The 17,359-nt window shown below is 38.8% G+C and overlaps 1 protein-coding gene across 3 annotated transcripts in view; it reads left to right on the forward strand.

The window, feature by feature from the left end:
- grb10b (growth factor receptor-bound protein 10b) overlaps nt 1–17,359 on the forward strand; it is an 87,632-nt gene that overhangs the window by 14,525 nt on the left and 55,748 nt on the right. For all 3 annotated transcript variants that reach the window (XM_007232038.4, XM_007232037.4, XM_049479956.1), the window contains exon 2: nt 12,894–13,004. In XM_007232038.4, the coding sequence (XP_007232100.1) occupies nt 12,954–13,004 (51 nt within the window). In that variant the 5' untranslated portion in view covers nt 12,894–12,953. The remainder of the gene's footprint in view (nt 1–12,893; nt 13,005–17,359) is intronic.

Consider the following 17,359-nt stretch of genomic DNA (forward strand, 5'->3'; position numbering starts at 1 on the left):
CTCCCGCAAAAAAATATGATTTTCAGTCCCACTCCCGCCCGCAATTCCCGCATGATTCCGACGTTCGCGTTACTGCTCAAGGCAGTTGTTGTCATTGGCTTGAGGAATTAAAAGTGATGTACTTAGCTGAACACATCACTAAGCTAGCTGCAATGACAAAATATTCAAATAAACAGAAATATTTAACCAAAATAACAAATAAATTCTTACACAAAACAAACTAAAAAGTAAACAATTAGAACTAAAAAAAAGAAGTAACTAAACAAAACCCACCTACAGACCCAAACAAATAAACGCCACAATAAAGCAAACACAACTGAAAGCAAACACAACTGAAAGCAAACAGGGCCTGCAGGCCAAGACACAAGACACAGGCCAAGGCCCTCTCTTTAAGGAAAATAAATGAATAATAAATCGCAAAAACAAATAAAATTAGAAAACAAACAAACTAAACTAAACCCAAAATACTAACGAAACTATAATCTAACGAATTGCAAAAGATGAAAAATAAAAACGTCACACAAAAGTAGGAAAACAATAAATAAGTAAATAATAAAGTAAATAAACTGCGTCTGGACGACGACACCAAATACAATAAATCACCCAGAAACAAAGAAATAAACAAACAACAATGTAACGACTGGCAAAGCACCAGCTTAACCAGAACCAGCACAACGAAAGGAAGAGCAGCTAAGGTTAGCTTTCCGAGACTTTCCGTCTGCCTCACCCGCCCCGCAATGAGCTTTCAAAATTTGCCCTGCGCTGCACTACTATGCATTGGGTCCAGGGGTGCAGGTCTCTACTTTATACACAACGCACTCTGAGTTTAGTTAATCAGTTGTTTTTACTTACATTATGTATATGTATAAATATATAAATAACAGCCTTAAAATACGATGCAGTTTATTAATTTTTGGCGATTTAAAAAAAAAAAAAAAAAAACTCGATATTACAAAATTACACATCGTCAAATCAACATTCACGATAATTTCGCAAACGATACATATCGCCCACGACTAGTGTGTGCTCGTGTGAGAGAGAGAAATAGAGAGAGAGAGAGAGTTACGCGTTACTAGGCAGGTTTCCATCCAAACCTTTCGAAAAAAGAATGCGCAATTTCCAAATTTCGGCAGGAAAAAATGCGAATTAAGCCGTGTTTCCATTCACTACAGTTATGCGAATAAACTTTAGATAACGTGGGAGAGGACGCCAAACAAGCATGGAGAGGTTTGATTCTGTTTTTGCTCTGTGCAGAATTATTTTCGTGTCGATTTGCCATCTCTACATGGTGATGGTGTTTGCTGTTCAAAGACGCCGGGCAGGACGAGCACTGGAAACGTTATTAAGGGCGGAAATCTCGGCGCGACCACGGCGACAGCCACCGTATACCTGGGAGCGCAAACGAAACAAACTGTTCTGGGAGAACATCGTTCAGAGCCATTTTTCTGATCAGCTTTGGATTCGGCATTTTAGAATGTCCAAAACAACTTTCCGGACATTACCGGACGCGACGGAGGCGCGAGAAATAGCACAGCGCAATAACGCGGCGCACCATATACCACAGGTGATACGTCATTTTTTATGCGAAAAACCCTTTTCCATCCAGTTTTTCCGAATTTTGGCGATGCGATATTCTAACTTTTCCACCCCCTCCTAGCGTAAAAATCGTTTTGCGATATTTGGGGCTTTTTTCGAATTTTTGACTTTTTCCATCCAGCTTTTTTCATGCGCATTTTCAAAATGCGCAAAAACTTGGTGGATGGAAAACCCTCTACTGATTCCAAATTAACAGCGTGCGTTAAAGCTTTAACGTTGACAGGCCTATAAAATACAAATGAATTTAGAAACTGTAGTGCTATTTTCTATATATATTTTTGTTGATATTCTGTCTCTCTCTTTAAACCTACCATCAAAAATATAAAATATATAGTTCATGTCTTTGTAGGGTTAAACTTACAAAATCAGTTTTCCCCTCTGTACATAAGATAACTTTGTTTTTGCTGGTTCAAAAAGTTTATTTTGGAAATGATGGCACCAAAAATATATTTTTTATTTATTTGTTTATATTTGAAGCCTGTGTAGAAAGACAAACTGATCCTTCAACTGCCTTAAAATACAATGGGCTGTATGTAGTTGTTAGCATTTAATTTATTTTGTCAATGGTGCTTTCTTAGTAATGTGTTTTCTGCTGTGTCTTGGAGAGATGGATGTGTTTTTACTGCTATAACTTGTGGCTCAGATGTGTTTAAGCTTGGTGGTTTAGGATATTAGATTTGTGTCTGTTTCAAATGAGTCTTGGGCTTATCCATATAATATATTCCTGATACTCAAGTCACATGAAGTATCTTAGAAAAGTGCCTTATGGCACTGTTGACTCACTAATTTTGCCCGAGCAAGACTGCTGAATTTAACGTAAGCTTACATTTTCTAGTATTTTTACAGCAAACCTTTTTGGTCTGCCAGCTGCAGTGATTTTTATATTATAGTTTAAAACCGTTAATTAGGATATCTTGATCCTAAAATGTTGTTATAATCATCCATGCGCACAGACACATGCTCCATAGTGCTTTCCAGCAATTAATCTGATTAAGCACTTAAATTTAATTTAGTCGTTCAGGAAAGCTTTTAGTCTTGTCCAGGCATGGTCTACTGCCATGTCTAATCAGGACCTGAAATTAGTGCTGTCTTGCCCTGGCCAGGAGAGAGGGAGAAGGAAGAGTGTTGTTCCTCCTGACCCCTGCCTGATGAAGAAAAGCTCATTCTAATCTGGCTTGGGTTTTAGGATGGGGTGGGGGCGCTCTGGGTAATGGCTCATAAATATGCATGTCTCCTTAGCTCCCCAGCCCCGCCCCCAACAGGGCAGTCCTTTCTGCCTCTGGACACCACAGCTGGATGGCACAGCCCACATTCCAGCACCTCTCTCCTGTGTGCTCTCTCTCTCTCTTTCTCCCTCAGTCCTACTCTGTCTCTCGCTCTCTCATCTTTGCCCTTTACCCTACAAATCAATGTGTGCCATTCAGTTGCTCTCCTCCCAATACCCCATATGGAAAGAATGTGCTCCCGGCATTCCTTAGGAGATGGAGTATTTGGGATAATGGTCTCCAGAGGTATTCCAAGGAAGCAGTATGCTATATGTGGCTTGTGTTTGGATAGAGTTAAACAACCAGAAACTAGCTGTTGTCTGTTGTCTGTGTTAATTTCTGATTATGTAAAAGCATGGGTCCCTTTCTATGCACATTACATCAGTCATGTGTACATTAAATCTACTTAGTGGGTGCATTTAGATCAATTTTGATGTTTGTGTTGATAATAGTGGTGTTAATTGTCAAAATAAATAAGTCAGTAGTGAAATAGATAAGCAGCACAAAGAGAAATATGATTTAAATAATATATTATTGTTCAGAATTTGATTTTCTTACAGGAGAGTAGCAGTTAATAGAAGCTACTTTTTCATAGAAGCTTTTAGTGCTATTCAGTACAGTATAAGATTCTGGGCAGGAATAGCTCTAGGCCTTTTTCCCCCTCAGTGGACAATGCCAAGGGAGAAGTGAGGGTTAAGGGCCTTGCTCAAGGGCCCAACAGTTGCTGCTTTTCACACCTGGATATCAAACCTACAATCAAACCTCTCTATTCATTACCTGGTGCTCTAACTGCTGAGCCACCACTGTCACCACAGTTACATTTTACAGTGCTATTAAAACATAAAAAAATCTAAAATGAAACTGCTAACTGGGTAGTTGGGCACATATGCACACTTACACTTACTTTTGTCAGCAAGTTCTGAAGCAAATAAATTTCCCAAGAAAAACTTACATTTTGTTTAACTTTACTAAACAATGCAAATCTGTGTTCATAACCAATAGCATGCCTGCTTTGACAGTGCTAAGCTCAAGCTCAGATAAAATGCTAATGTAAGATAAAATGCTAATGTAGGCATTGTCTATGCATGATCGTTTATTTCCCTCTGGCTGCAAATAAACTTGCTAATACAAGTGATAATGCTGTCTTTCTTTATAATATAACATGTACAGCTTTATACTATAACTTGTACTAAGCTGCGCTGTATTGAGCATGTAATTATTAGAGATGGCCCGATTAGAGTATTTGTGCCTAATTTCAGCTCTAGGGAATGGCCAAATGGCACATTAATGCCAGGCAATCTTGGTACAGCTCTTCCTAATTACGGCCACCTCTAAGCAAACACAGGGAATGTAAGCTGACTGTAAATACACGGGAGAGCTTTACTCACCAAAATAATGTTTTTTTTTTTTTTTTTTTTTTTTTTTTTTTTTTTGCACTAAAAGCAGTGTGAACGTGATTCCTTTAGGGGAACCGGTAGAAACTGGAATCTGGTGAAAGTGAATAGCTGGTAAATAAGCTCATAAATGGATATTTAGATTTTACAGTTAACGTTTTTTTTATTATTATTATTATTTACTCGCAAAATCAATGAAAGAGTTCTGTTTTATACTAGCTGGTTAACTATCTTGTGTAACTATCAAGATTAGTACATCATGCTATTGCGTGATTGCAAATTTTTTTTGTGTGTGTGTGTGTGTGTGTGTGTGTTAACCAGCTCTGCTACTCTCTGAAAAATGCACAATAGCAAGCTATATTATCTGGTTAGTGTGGTTAAAATCCTTAATCTCTTTCACCAAGTGGCGCATTTGTCCTACACATACAAACTGCAGAAACGGGGAAAGCTCCACACTGGCTGAGCTGAGCCTGTAACATGGTCTGGCTGCAGGGGCTTGCTGCAGGGTTCCTCGAGTGAGTAGCGGTATGTGTGCTTTAGCTCCAGAATCCTATCTACTGGTTGGACGAGGAACGGCAACATCCTGTGATCAAACAGCCGCAACAGAGATCCACACAGCAGCGCTGCTGCAGTAACCTTAGCTTCTGAGTCTGATCAGCTAAATCAGAAATATATCTGACAACTGCTGACTGCATAATTAAGCTAAAAATCTGCTTCAAAATAGAGGACCAGGCTTCTGGTCCACCCCAGGTCATGCCTATTTTGCAAGATAGTGTGATCTGCACATGTCTAGTGTAATCACAGCTTAACACCAGATATAACTAGAAGTGTGTATACAGTACCTGTTTTTGTACCAAATCTTGGCACTGCTATTTAAAGCCAGAGTGGCGGTGGTAAAAGCAGTCGTGCTGTTTGTTGGAATGTTTGTTGGGTAAATGTCAGCTGTTGGACAAAATTGTTTGAAAATAAGAAGCATATCAAAGATGCAGCATGTATGGTACATTTAAGCATGTGCTTCTCATATGTTGCTGTTTGGACTCTGGACAGCCAGTACTATAAATAATGCAAATATATTTGAGTGTGTCCCAATTTGGAATAGCAGGAATTTTTAGCCATATGAATGCAGTAGAGATAGGGAAGGACAGCAGCAAACTCTGATTCAAAGTCAGCTGCACCTTAAGAACTGCCCCATAAACCAACTGTGGTGTATTGGTGGTGTCATACTGGTAAAGACCTCTGCCTCTGCGTGTTCTAAGCTCTTTGACCTAGATGGTGTAGACTGTGAGTAGGTTCACTCTGCAGGTAGGCTCCTGTAAAGTACTTCTGTATTTATTTGTTTGTTTAACAGGCTTCTTTTTAGTAATATGTAGATTCTTTCCTGACTAGTAAGATGAATTTGTGTGTAGGCTTGGGGGGAATAGTTCTGATTCCTCTGTATTAAAGGATTAAGTGTTCCTTTCCTTCTGTCTGCTATGGATATAAGTGTTGAGATTTATAGTATAATGAACCTCTGGCAGCACAAGCGTAGAGGAGAATATATGGGAATATGTCTTCCATGCACCCACAGACTAAGAGTGAGCCAAATTTCTCCCAACAGCTCTTGAGCTTTAGCTTGCTTAATAGGTCACTCCTTCTCTCCATCCCGCTGTCCTACCATTTCCACTACGGCTGCAACTAATGACTAGTTTATTAGGTGACTAATCTGCCGATTTTAATAATTCTTTTTTTTTGATTAGTTCATTAATAGTTCATTATTTTTTTTTATCATGCCCTCAATTTGTACAACCTGCTTGTAAAGCACCCCATCCAATGTGTGTTTTACTGCACAGTTACAGCTAAACTTTTAGGGCGCTAAACCAATTTTGCAGTACATTTTGTAAGGTTGACATACATATATTAATATAAACATTGCAAAGAATATTATTGGACACATTCACTCATGGCTGATGTTATTTTCAGGAGATTCCAAGATATCTAAAATGTCTTTAATCGAGAACAGAATTTATATATTAGCTTTTTTTTTTTTTATTGTATTGTTTTGAGGCTGCACCAGCCACACTACTTTCCACCATGAGCCTCAAATTATGCAGTGCCTTATTCTAAGAAAAAAAAATTATTAAGAGGCTTTATTGGCAATGTCTGAAATACGCTCTCCCCAAAGTCAAAGAGAGCACAATTGCAGTGCATGAAATTATTGATCTGAAAATGAGACAGATCAATGATGCAGCAAACAGAATAAAGCCAAATATTGAATCTCACTACATAATAGAGAGTCATCTTCCTAAATATGAGGGAGAGTGATCTTGCTGTAAACAAAAAATATTAGCAGACAATCTGTAGCAACGTTTTGTAACATCTTTATTTTAAAACCACTACAGAAAATATTTTAATCATTGCTCCTCCAGGCTCTGTACACTGCTTGACTGCGCTGCAAAAACTTGTGAAGCAGGGAGGACAGTTTTGCTAGAACTGTGTTAACTGAGTCATGTTTGTGTAAAAAAAAATGTTTAATATGAAATATTGTGTAGTATTACTTAACTGCCTTAGTCCACATGCTTTGTTTACTTAATCTTATAATAATTGTTCTGAATCTCTCTGCTCATCATGTGTGCCATCACAGTGTGATTTCATTGATTTTTTTTTCACTGTCGTAATACTGCTGAGGAGGAGTGTCTTATTGAACAAGCTAATTTACTCAATTTTCATGTTATCTCGGATTATCTGAGAACTGTGCCTTGTTCACTGTATAATGCTCTACGTTAGGGTTTTGCCATTTTCTGGTGATGATTAAGAAAACTTAGTGCAGAGTTTTTTTACTGCACCACAATAGTTAGTTTATGACCTATGTACCATTATTTAATATGGGATAAAAGCAATCCTCTATGTGTTACAGCACAAAGGCAGAAGTTTGAGTGTTAAAAAAAAGACACTGCTCTGTTTGCTCTCTGGCATTTCTAGAACTTTTTATTGTTACCTCACACTCAGTTGCTCAGTCCAGGTGAGAATGGAGTTTCCTTGTGGGACTGTACATGCCAGCTTGAGACCTTGGAATGACCCATTTTGGGACTTTACCTTGGACTTAAATGTTATGTAAGTTTCATAACCATCTGGTTTGGTTCAGTCGTTTTATCTGAAGCAAAGGTCTCAGGTCTGATGAAGATGTATAGACAACTTGCTTTGGTAGCATTAGTTGACCACACTGCTGTGACATGCACATTTACCTTCACATTACTACAAACCAAAAGAAATGTCTGTTTTTTTTTTTTTTTTACTTTTTACCTTAGATATTTTCTTGTCTGAAAGACAATCTAAACAAGGCACCGCATAGGTCACTTAAATCTAACACAGACACTTAATAACAAATGACGAAATACCATTTTACCAACTGTGCAAAATCCTGCTAATGATGAAACACATCCTCATTGACTGTCCTGTCTATAACCATATAAAACAATCATACTATCAAGAAAAGAACATTAAAAATCTTTTTGGAAAAAAAAAAAACACCAGGGAAGATCCTAAATTTCTTATCGCATCGTAACCTCAAACAATTAATTTATTGAACATGTAGCAAAATAGATTTCCCTCATCCCTCATTGAACACCTTTGCTCTGTCTGGACATACAAAACCAAGTGTATGCCACCAATAGCCAAATATATAAGTTAAAGTGGCACTAAAACCCCAACAACCAACCAACCAATCTTGTCTGAGCAGGTCACTGAAGTTTATTCAGCATCTGCTTCTGGTGTCTAGAGATTGACCTGTGACACTCTAAATAAAAGATCACTTCAGGGAAATGTTAGTACAGTTTCAATCAGGATTTACTTTAAATAGCTGGTGGCTGGTGGTGATCCCAGACCTTGCCTTTGCTCCAGAGCTAATCACAGCAAGACATTAAAGTTCACCCTGTTCAGTGTAAGCACTCATTGACTTCTTACCACAAAGCCATGATGTCGTCACTGCCTTTCACAATCCAGCTATTGTGATCGCTGCAAGGCTCCTGCATAAATGCCCCACAAACACAAAAGTGTTGCACGTGTAATCTGCTGCCATCAGTTTATCTGTGTTAAGCTGCAGTTTACTTCAAGTTAGATTTCACAGCTGAATTGGTGTTTGTGGAGCAAGGCTCATTTTGTGCTTTTCACTTTATTATTTACTGTGTGTGATTATTTCCATTATAGCCAGAGGTCTAGCAACAGCATAAAACTTCTGCACCCATGTTCTGTCAAGCATGAGCAAAGAATCCGTTTGACTTATTAGTTGGATATGTTATTTTTTATTCTCTCATGTTTTTTTTTTTTTTAGCTAGTCTGAGGGACTGTAGCTTGTCACTTTTTTGTTATGCTCAGCATATCAAAGGCTCGTTATTAACATGGAGCCCCTGTGGTTTCCAGCTTTTAATTCATGCAGCCACCCACCTAACCCCCGCCTCACATGTTAGCCAGGAGTTTCTGGAAGTCACAAATAAAGTGGCATTGACTTGCTCCTGAACTTTGGCAGTGAGAAATGAGTGCATGTTCTGCCTTGTTGCTTGGTGATTGATGTTCTCGGTGAGTCCCTTGTTAACATTAGACTGACACAGCAGTCAGAGCTGGTTTATCTTTATTCTAGCTCACACAGCATTCACACAGTAAGTCTCACTCCTGCTGCTGGTATTTACAGTGATTTTGGAATGATTATTAAAAAAAACATATAGGTCCGGTTATCATTTTAAATACCAATACTTTACTTAATTTGATACGGATACCCAAACGAATAATAATAACTTTTTTCTAAACTGTAACCAAAAAATACAAAAAGCAATAATTATTCCCACACACTGTATTTATTTAACAGCCTACATGCGTAATCTCATTTTCATACTGTCACCAGTAGAGTCTCCATCTTTCTTTTTTGAACAAAAGCAATCAGCATGTTTTTGGTGCTTTATTAGGAACAATAAGGTAAAGTGCAAGAGAGAGTCTTGGGTCACCTCCCTCAGCGAACTCTATTTGCTGATATCTCCAGGGTTCGTGACGGACCGCCTACCTTCACGAGCCGGAGAAGGGGTGACTAGTTTCACTATCCTTAGGAGGACTTATGTTTGTATATCAGTTTTCACCAAAATGTAAGCCTGCATATTTTTAAGCTAGTGACAATTTTGTTTTACATTTTCTTTGATTAAAGTGCTTTGCTTTTGATTAAGCACAAAAATAAGCCAATTCAAAGTTGCAGTGAGGCCAGTGAGCCCATTTGGCTCGCTGCAGCCTTCGTCCTGTACTTTAGCTTTTGTGGTGCATATACATTATGACTGCCGATGTGAACTAGCTATTTTATAATGTGGTCAATGTGCTATGATTTAGTTTTCTACAACCTGTTAGCCTTGTCCTAGTCTGTTGTCACAGTGTCTTTCCTTCCAGTAAAACTTTTTGAGTGTGTGTGTGTGTGTGTGTGTAAACAGATTGAACATGCATGGGTTGTTGACATGACATTTTAACTGTCACAGAAGATGAATGACACTGTAGGATACTACACAGAACATACTGTGACTTGCACAACTGTCTTTCAAAAGAAAAGAACCCTGTGTTCATCTTTGTTTTTTGTGTACTATCAGGTGAGAAAGAATATTTGTCTGCCCATGCAATTTATGTCACCAATATATTTTTTACTTATTATATAACCAACACAGATGGTTCAGCAGGCCAGAGCTCTTGCTATAAATGCATTTTTTAATGTAACTGTCAGACAATTTCCGAGCAAGAAACACCAGCATGTTTAGCGTGTGGGGCTTAAGACAGGATCTCTCTGGGGGAACAATATACATATTCAATATTCAGCTTGGAAAATTGAGCTGGATGGTTGTGCTTTAAATAAGATCTCAGTTTAGTAATATTGCCAGCTTTCGTTTCTACTCTCTTGAAACAAACAGACATACCGGCTCATTCACATTGATGGTCTGAGGTCTTGTTAGCTAGCTACAGAGCTAGCAATGAGAACTGTTTTTCTGTTCTGGATTACTTGCTGATTGTTCTAACAGATTATTAAAACAGTTTCTTTTGTGATTTCATTATTGTACAGTCATAAGGAATGGATCTTATTTTACACTGTTTGAATGTGGGTGTTTGCCAAGTTCATTCAGTGAGGCCACATCGCCACTCCATGGCTGACTGAACCCCAGGCATTGAACATTTGAGGAGTGCCATTCAGCGCAACTCAGCAAGCCTGAACACCGAGGCTGAGCACAGAAGGGTGTACTGAATGAAAATGCTGTGCTACTGTATTTTGCCTCCTGATAAAATTGCAGCAGATACCTGTTAACAAAAGAGATTCTGTCTCTCTGCCACAGCTCACGGCGTGATCACATGATTTACGTCCATGACATCATCCCCCAGGGCTGCCCTCTCCTTTGTTGTGGTGGTGAGTGGAGACCATTGACCACTGTGAAATGTTTAGACCAAGCTTCCCATTATGTAATGGCGGGGCCCGGAAATAAGGCCTTCTGGACCTGTACCGGCCAACACTGAGCCCTCAGTCCAAAATCACAAGGGATACAGTGGTGTGAAAAAGTGTTTGCCCCCTTCCTGATTTTTAGCATGTTTGTCACACTTAAATGTTTCGGAACATCAAACCAATTTAAATATTAGTCAAAGACAACACAGGTAAACACAAAATGATTTTTTTTTTTAATGAAAGTCTTTATTATTAAGGGAGAAGAAAATCCAAACCTACATGGCCCTTTGTGAAAAAGTAATTGCCCCCTTGTTTAAACATACAGTTTACGGTATATAATACACGGTTTCTGACACCTGAGTACACTGTCAGGCCTGATTATTGCCACACCAGTTCTCAATCAAGACATCACTTAAATAGGACCTGCCTGACAAGGTGAAGTCCACCAAAAGATCCTTAAAAATCCTTAAAATTGAGAAAGAAGGTTATTGAGATCTATCAGTCTGGAAAGGGTTATAAAGCCATTTCCAAAGCTGTTGGAATCCAGCGAACCACAGTGAGAGCCATTGTCCACAAATGGCGAAGACATGGAACAGTGGTGAACCTTCCCAGGAGTGTCCGTCCACTCAAAATTACAGCAAGAGCGCAGCGACGACTCATCCAAGACCCCACAACAACATCCAAAGAACTGCAGGCCTCACTTGCCTCAGTTAAGCAAAAAGAACATTTAAAGCTCGTCTCAAAAGTCTTTGATGATCCACAAGACTTTTGGGAACACATTCTGTGGACCAATGAGACAAAAGTTGAACCCTTTGGAAGGCGTATGTCCCAGTACATCTGGCGTAAAAGAAACACTGCATTCCAGGAAAAGAACATTATACCAAAAGTAACACATGGTGGTGTTAGTGTGATGTTAGTATGAATTCTGCTGTCTACCAAAAGATCCTGAAGGAGAATGTCTGACCATCTTTTCGTGACCTCAAGCTGAAACGAACTTGGGTTCTGCAGCAGGACAATGATCCAAAATACACCAGCAAGTCCACCTCTGAATGGCTGAAGAAAAACAAAATGAAGACTTTGGAGTGGCCTAGTCAAAGTCCTGATCTGAATCCGATCGAGATGCTGTGGCATGACCTTAGAAAGGCCGTTCATGCTAAAAAAAAATTACAACAATTCTGCAAAGATGAGTGGAGCCAAAATTCCTCCAAAATGCTGTAAAAGACTCATTACACGTTATCGCAAATGCTCAAATGCTTGGTTGCAGTTGTTGCTGCTAAGCGTGGCCCGACCAGCTATTAGATTTAGGGGGCAATCACTTTTTTACACAAGGCCATGTGGGTTTGGATTTTTTTTTTCTCTCTTAATAATAAGCAAAAAATGTGTTTATCTGTGTTGTTTTTGATTAAGATTTAAATTGGTTTGATGTTCCGAAACATTTAAATGTGACAAACATGCAAACAATCAGTTTCACTTTTTCACACCACTGTAATATTCTGCCTGATTTTGGTGCTGAAACAGATAATGAGTGGATGTTCTGTAACCCATGAGCAAAGGGGGGTTTTTAACTTATACCAACAGGAAACCAAAAGCTCATAGAGCAGAGGCTGGGGACCTTGGACCCCATTGAGAAAATTTTAACTTGCTGCCGCTTGCCGCAAAATTGCAGCTTGTTGCTCTATTGCCTGCTAGTGTTTTGGGATATGTAAGGTTAGCCGATGCAAAATAATGTGTGAAAGCTCAGGGAAATTTTCTGTGGTTAATGTGAAAGCAGCTTTAGTCTTCAGGAGCTCATCATGACCTCCATTTCCCTGAACTGCCAGTTCATAATAACAGTCTGAACTGTAGAAACCACAAGCTTACTATTGTCTTTCCCTACCGTTTTTGCATCCAGTACTTTAGGTTTCAAATTTTTTGATGGTTGCTTAGAGGAAACTGTGGTTGCTAAGGGTTGGTGCAAGCCCTAAAGAGTAAGAGAATGCATAAAGCTTCAAAAAATTTTATTAATCTGGGTACTAATTACAATAGGTGACCAATTACATTTGTTCCTGCTTTTCTTATTCTCCTGTTGTTTACCGACCCTGTGAAACTATTTGGGTTAAGAAGTGCTCTGCACTATATCTGTAGCCACTTAGACTCAACTAAGAGTTAAGTGTTTTTCTGTGTTTCTTGGAGGTCTTTCATGAAACTAATGTTTGTGTTCTTTTCCAGGCTCGTTCTACAGCTGTCAAAGGTGAATGTGATATCTGGAGGAGAACAACATTTGAGAACATGGCTGTGGCTGAATGTCCGGATTATTTCCTACACCATCCAAATTACCAGGTAAAAAACATAATTGTCATTTAATAACTGTGATGTGTCTTTAAGAAAGCTTACATAAACATGGAAAGCTTTTTTATTTGCATTTGTTACATTCTTTCCAGAATGGAGAATGGTGGTTTACTTTCTGTCTGTGATGGGCAAAAACCTTTAAGTAACCTTGGAGGTTTCTGACGAGTTGGTTTCTTAACCTGCCTCTGCTCATACGTTTTGAAATCTATACTCTCAGTGACTGTGGAATACACACCCAAGCCAAGACATGACAACTTCTCACCACAGCGTTTAAGCAGCTTCTTTACTGCAGACATTAGGACATACTCCATTGTGGTGAAATAAAGTGTTTTAAAATATGGTGAAAGAGCTTGAGACACACTATAAATTTCCCTCACTTTTTACACAGAAGGTAAAAGTGTCCCAAATCCAATTTCCTGTCCAAATCCGTTATTGGGATTCACACAATCTTTTTAATGTGACTTATATCTGACATCAGACTGAACGGTTCACACTTTGTAAGCGATAGACATGCACAACAGAGCAAAGCTTCATGTTAAGCTCAGCTGAAAAAGAACAAAATTTATCACAGAAAATTCAATAATATTCGGACACAGGCAGGTCACATTTCCGCTAATCAGTGTTTCGGTGTGTTTTTTGTTGTTTACACAGCCACAAAGATGATACCCCTGTTTTACATATGACGTATAAAATCGGATTTGGGCCACATTTACCTGCAGTGTAAATGTAACCTTGCATATTTCAGTATGATGATTCTGCTAGATCTTTATGACCATAGATTGTCAACAAATTGTCACTCAAAAACCATGAAATGATCCGATCTGTGAAATTTGGGATCTGTGACACCCCTGCCCAAAACCTTCTGCCCAACCTAAGAATAGCACTGTGTAACTTTCTCTGCAAAACGCTTGAAGAGAGAGAGAGAGAATCTGAAAGGGACTTGCCCCATGTTGTGAATGTACCTGTCGCGACCAGTAGATTTAGAGCCTGAGCGTGAATGAAGATGAAGAGACGATGAATAGCTATGGCATGGACGCGCATTCCTTTGGGCTGACTGCATCTGATTCACATGGTGTAACCTGACGTAAGAGCATCTAAACAAAGAATTAACTAGCTTGTTTTGAAGGGCCATTGTCCCGGTCCTCGTACGGTGGTTCAGACTCAGTGGGAAATATCAATCAGCAGCATCACCCCGCAGAGAGCTGGCTTTGGGGCAGCCCCTCTATTTAACCGCAGCTTTCTGCTGCTTCTTTACCAAACCTCTTTTGGGACTACTTTAAAATTAAGTTCAAGATATGGAAAGGGGGAGCCAATTCATGCACTCGTTGAAAGATCTGCCAATGCACATTAAAACACTGGCATTGTGAAAGTGATTTAAGTTTTATGAATATAATGTTTCTTTGTGGGTAATTATATAACAGAGTTGTGAGCATTTGAGCTCTAGTCCAACATTGGGCTTTGGCATGTTCTAGCACTCCCAGCCAAATGTTTGCTGACTGCTGTCTTGGGGTGGACATAATGGCCCAACATTTATATTATATATTTTTAAAATATAAATATAACTTATGTTATTCTGATATTGATACAATCAAAACTTGCAAATATGTAAATTTGCAAGTTCATGCCAGTCAGAGATGTGCTAAATATGATTTATTTTAATGCACATTATTTATGTCTGAAATCATGTTGTAGTTAATAAAACATATCATATTGCAATATATTATACATTTATATATATATTCATATTGGATAACAAAGGCCCTACTACTGTCTCATAGTGACTGCTGGCCTAACTGCAGCTTGTGTTAAAATTCATCTGCCTCTTTTATGTTTAAGATGATGCTCCTGGCTTTGTCTGTATATGCAATATTTAGTAATTCATACTATTTAATTATTGAAAAAATTGTTAGATCTGTGTAAAGTGCTCTCTGACCATTTGCTTTGAAATTTGTTTTCGAAGCCCAGTCTAACTGGATGCCAAGCTCATATTGGTCAGCAGCACCTTTGCCAGCCCCAGAAGATCTGCTCCTGAACTGTGGGTTTGTCATTAGAGTGACAGTTATGTTGGCTTGATCTGCGTGCTACTTGATCCATTAAAGGCCCCCGCTCCAGAGCAGTCTGAGAGCCATCATTTTTTTGCCTTGAGTTTTATTGATGTTTTCAGAGTGAATCAAGGGGAGTTTGGCAGTAAGCTGTTCCTGTTCCTGGAAGTCAGACTTCTAGTTGTCAGAATTTCTTGGAACTGGGAGATTCAGAATCTGGCTCTTTTATTTTGATGTCTTGAGGAGATTTTTTGGTTTGGGCTGAATTGAAATAGAAGCACCATTCACTTCCAGTGAGGCTGACAAAAATAGCACTGTGCTCATTTAAAAAAGGCAAACTGGGCCTGCAGTTCTGCATTTTATTTTCTCTTTATTGCACCTAGGATTTTGAAATGTTGATAAGATACTGCCTGATCCTATTTTAAGGAATCAAGCAAAATTCATTTAAAATATATTTGTTTGAATTGGCAATTGGAATTGGCACAAAATGCCCTTTTTGACTGCTATAATTCATTCTTGCTTCTCTTCTTAACATGCCAGGAGCACATTTAGATCTCAACAGATTTTGCTCATTAAAGTTTCTCAGTTTACATCCCCCCACTCCATGTGTGCACTCACTCTTTCACACTATAATCCTTCCTCTTCTGGAATTTCCAGTAGCCTGACCTTTTAGGGTCAAAATGTAACCTTTCTGTGCAGTAAGAGGGGGTACATGAGAACTGCTGAGTTAGTAGGTAAGCTCAATTGTGCTCTTTAGGATTTCACCACAGGACTGACATTTAAAACACCATGTGGAATTTTTTAATACACTTCTACCACATACTGTATGTCCACTACTTTTCCACAACTCTCAGTGGCTGACCAGACAAACACAGTAAAATATTCTAATTTGGTACACTAACCGACAGGAATACTTTAGAGGGTACAAAGAATGTGGCTGGGTTAGTATGTTAGAGTGGACGTCCTCAGTACCAAATTTTGACATAAAACATTTGGTATCATTGTGAAGTCTGTTGGGACAGAAAAAAACAAGATCTCCATAAGATTGACTCCATAAGTCTATCCAGAAATATTTGAATAAAACAGGAATAAACTATTTTAATCCCAATCCACCTTTAGGCATCTAGCCTGTCTTTGTTTTAAACCATAACTACACAACTCCTTAAGAACCTGGAAAGTTAATTTCCTACATAGCTACATTCCATCCACATTGTGCAGAAAATCAAACTTGCCAGTAAAACAGCACTTTTTTTCTATGTATCCTTCTATATATTTTCTATGTATTGGTTGGACCAACAAGCTTGATTTAATCAGTGTTGCTAGGTGTGTTGCAGTAATTTGGAAGACGTCGTATGCAGTGTTGACAGTGTTGGTCTGTAGGAAACTGAGCCCGCCACTGAAAGCAGAATGGAGGGGCAATATTGGCATGCAGTCCAGCTGCGTTTAATTGTTAGGCGGCAAATCCATGTATAATCAGGGTATTAAAACAGGTTTGAAATTTCCATTTTTTTGTTTGTTACCTTGGATAGTTAAGCCCCTTATCCATGAAAAGAACAGTGGTATGCCCGCTGTAGAAAAAAGAAAGTACACGTAACAGAATTATTGAGATTAATAAGCATACATTAAGCATACAAACTCCAGCTACACACACATCATATGGGAGAAATGACTCCCAAAAACACATCTATATTTACAGACAATATTCCAGCTTCCTACTACATCCACCATTCACTCTGTATTTCAAAAGTCAGGACCCCACATGGTATTGTTTGGTTGGTGGGTACTTCTAAGCATTGCAGTGTCACTGAGGTAGTGGTGAGTTAGGATGTGTTGTGCTGATACTGTTGTATGTAGACAGAGAGATAACAAGCCATCAGTCCCTCTATTGCATTCACCCTCCTATAAAACGATACTGCCAATGTACCATTTGGTCTTTATATTTTAAAGGCACTTTGCCCCAAATATAACTGCAATGTTTCTAGATGTGGTTTCTTCTTTACATAATAAACCTTTTAACTTGCATTTATGGAATGCATGGTGAACTGTGTTCGCAAAACAAAGATTTCTGAAAATGTTCTTCAATCCATGCTGGTTTTTAATGCAGTGCTGCCAAGGGCCCACAGATTACCAGCATCCAGTGTTGGATGTCTTATTACAAATGGCATTAGTGTGTTTCTGCTACCATTCATGCAAAGTCAAATAAATTTGTTCTAAAACAGCGTGTCTGGTAGGTCCTGGCTATTACAGCTTTTGTAGGTTATCTGAGCAACTGTGGCACTGCTGATAATACTGATACAAGAGCTG

Source organism: Astyanax mexicanus, chromosome 6, assembly GCF_023375975.1.
Source record: "Astyanax mexicanus isolate ESR-SI-001 chromosome 6, AstMex3_surface, whole genome shotgun sequence".
Classification (NCBI taxonomy): domain Eukaryota; kingdom Metazoa; phylum Chordata; class Actinopteri; order Characiformes; family Acestrorhamphidae; genus Astyanax; species Astyanax mexicanus.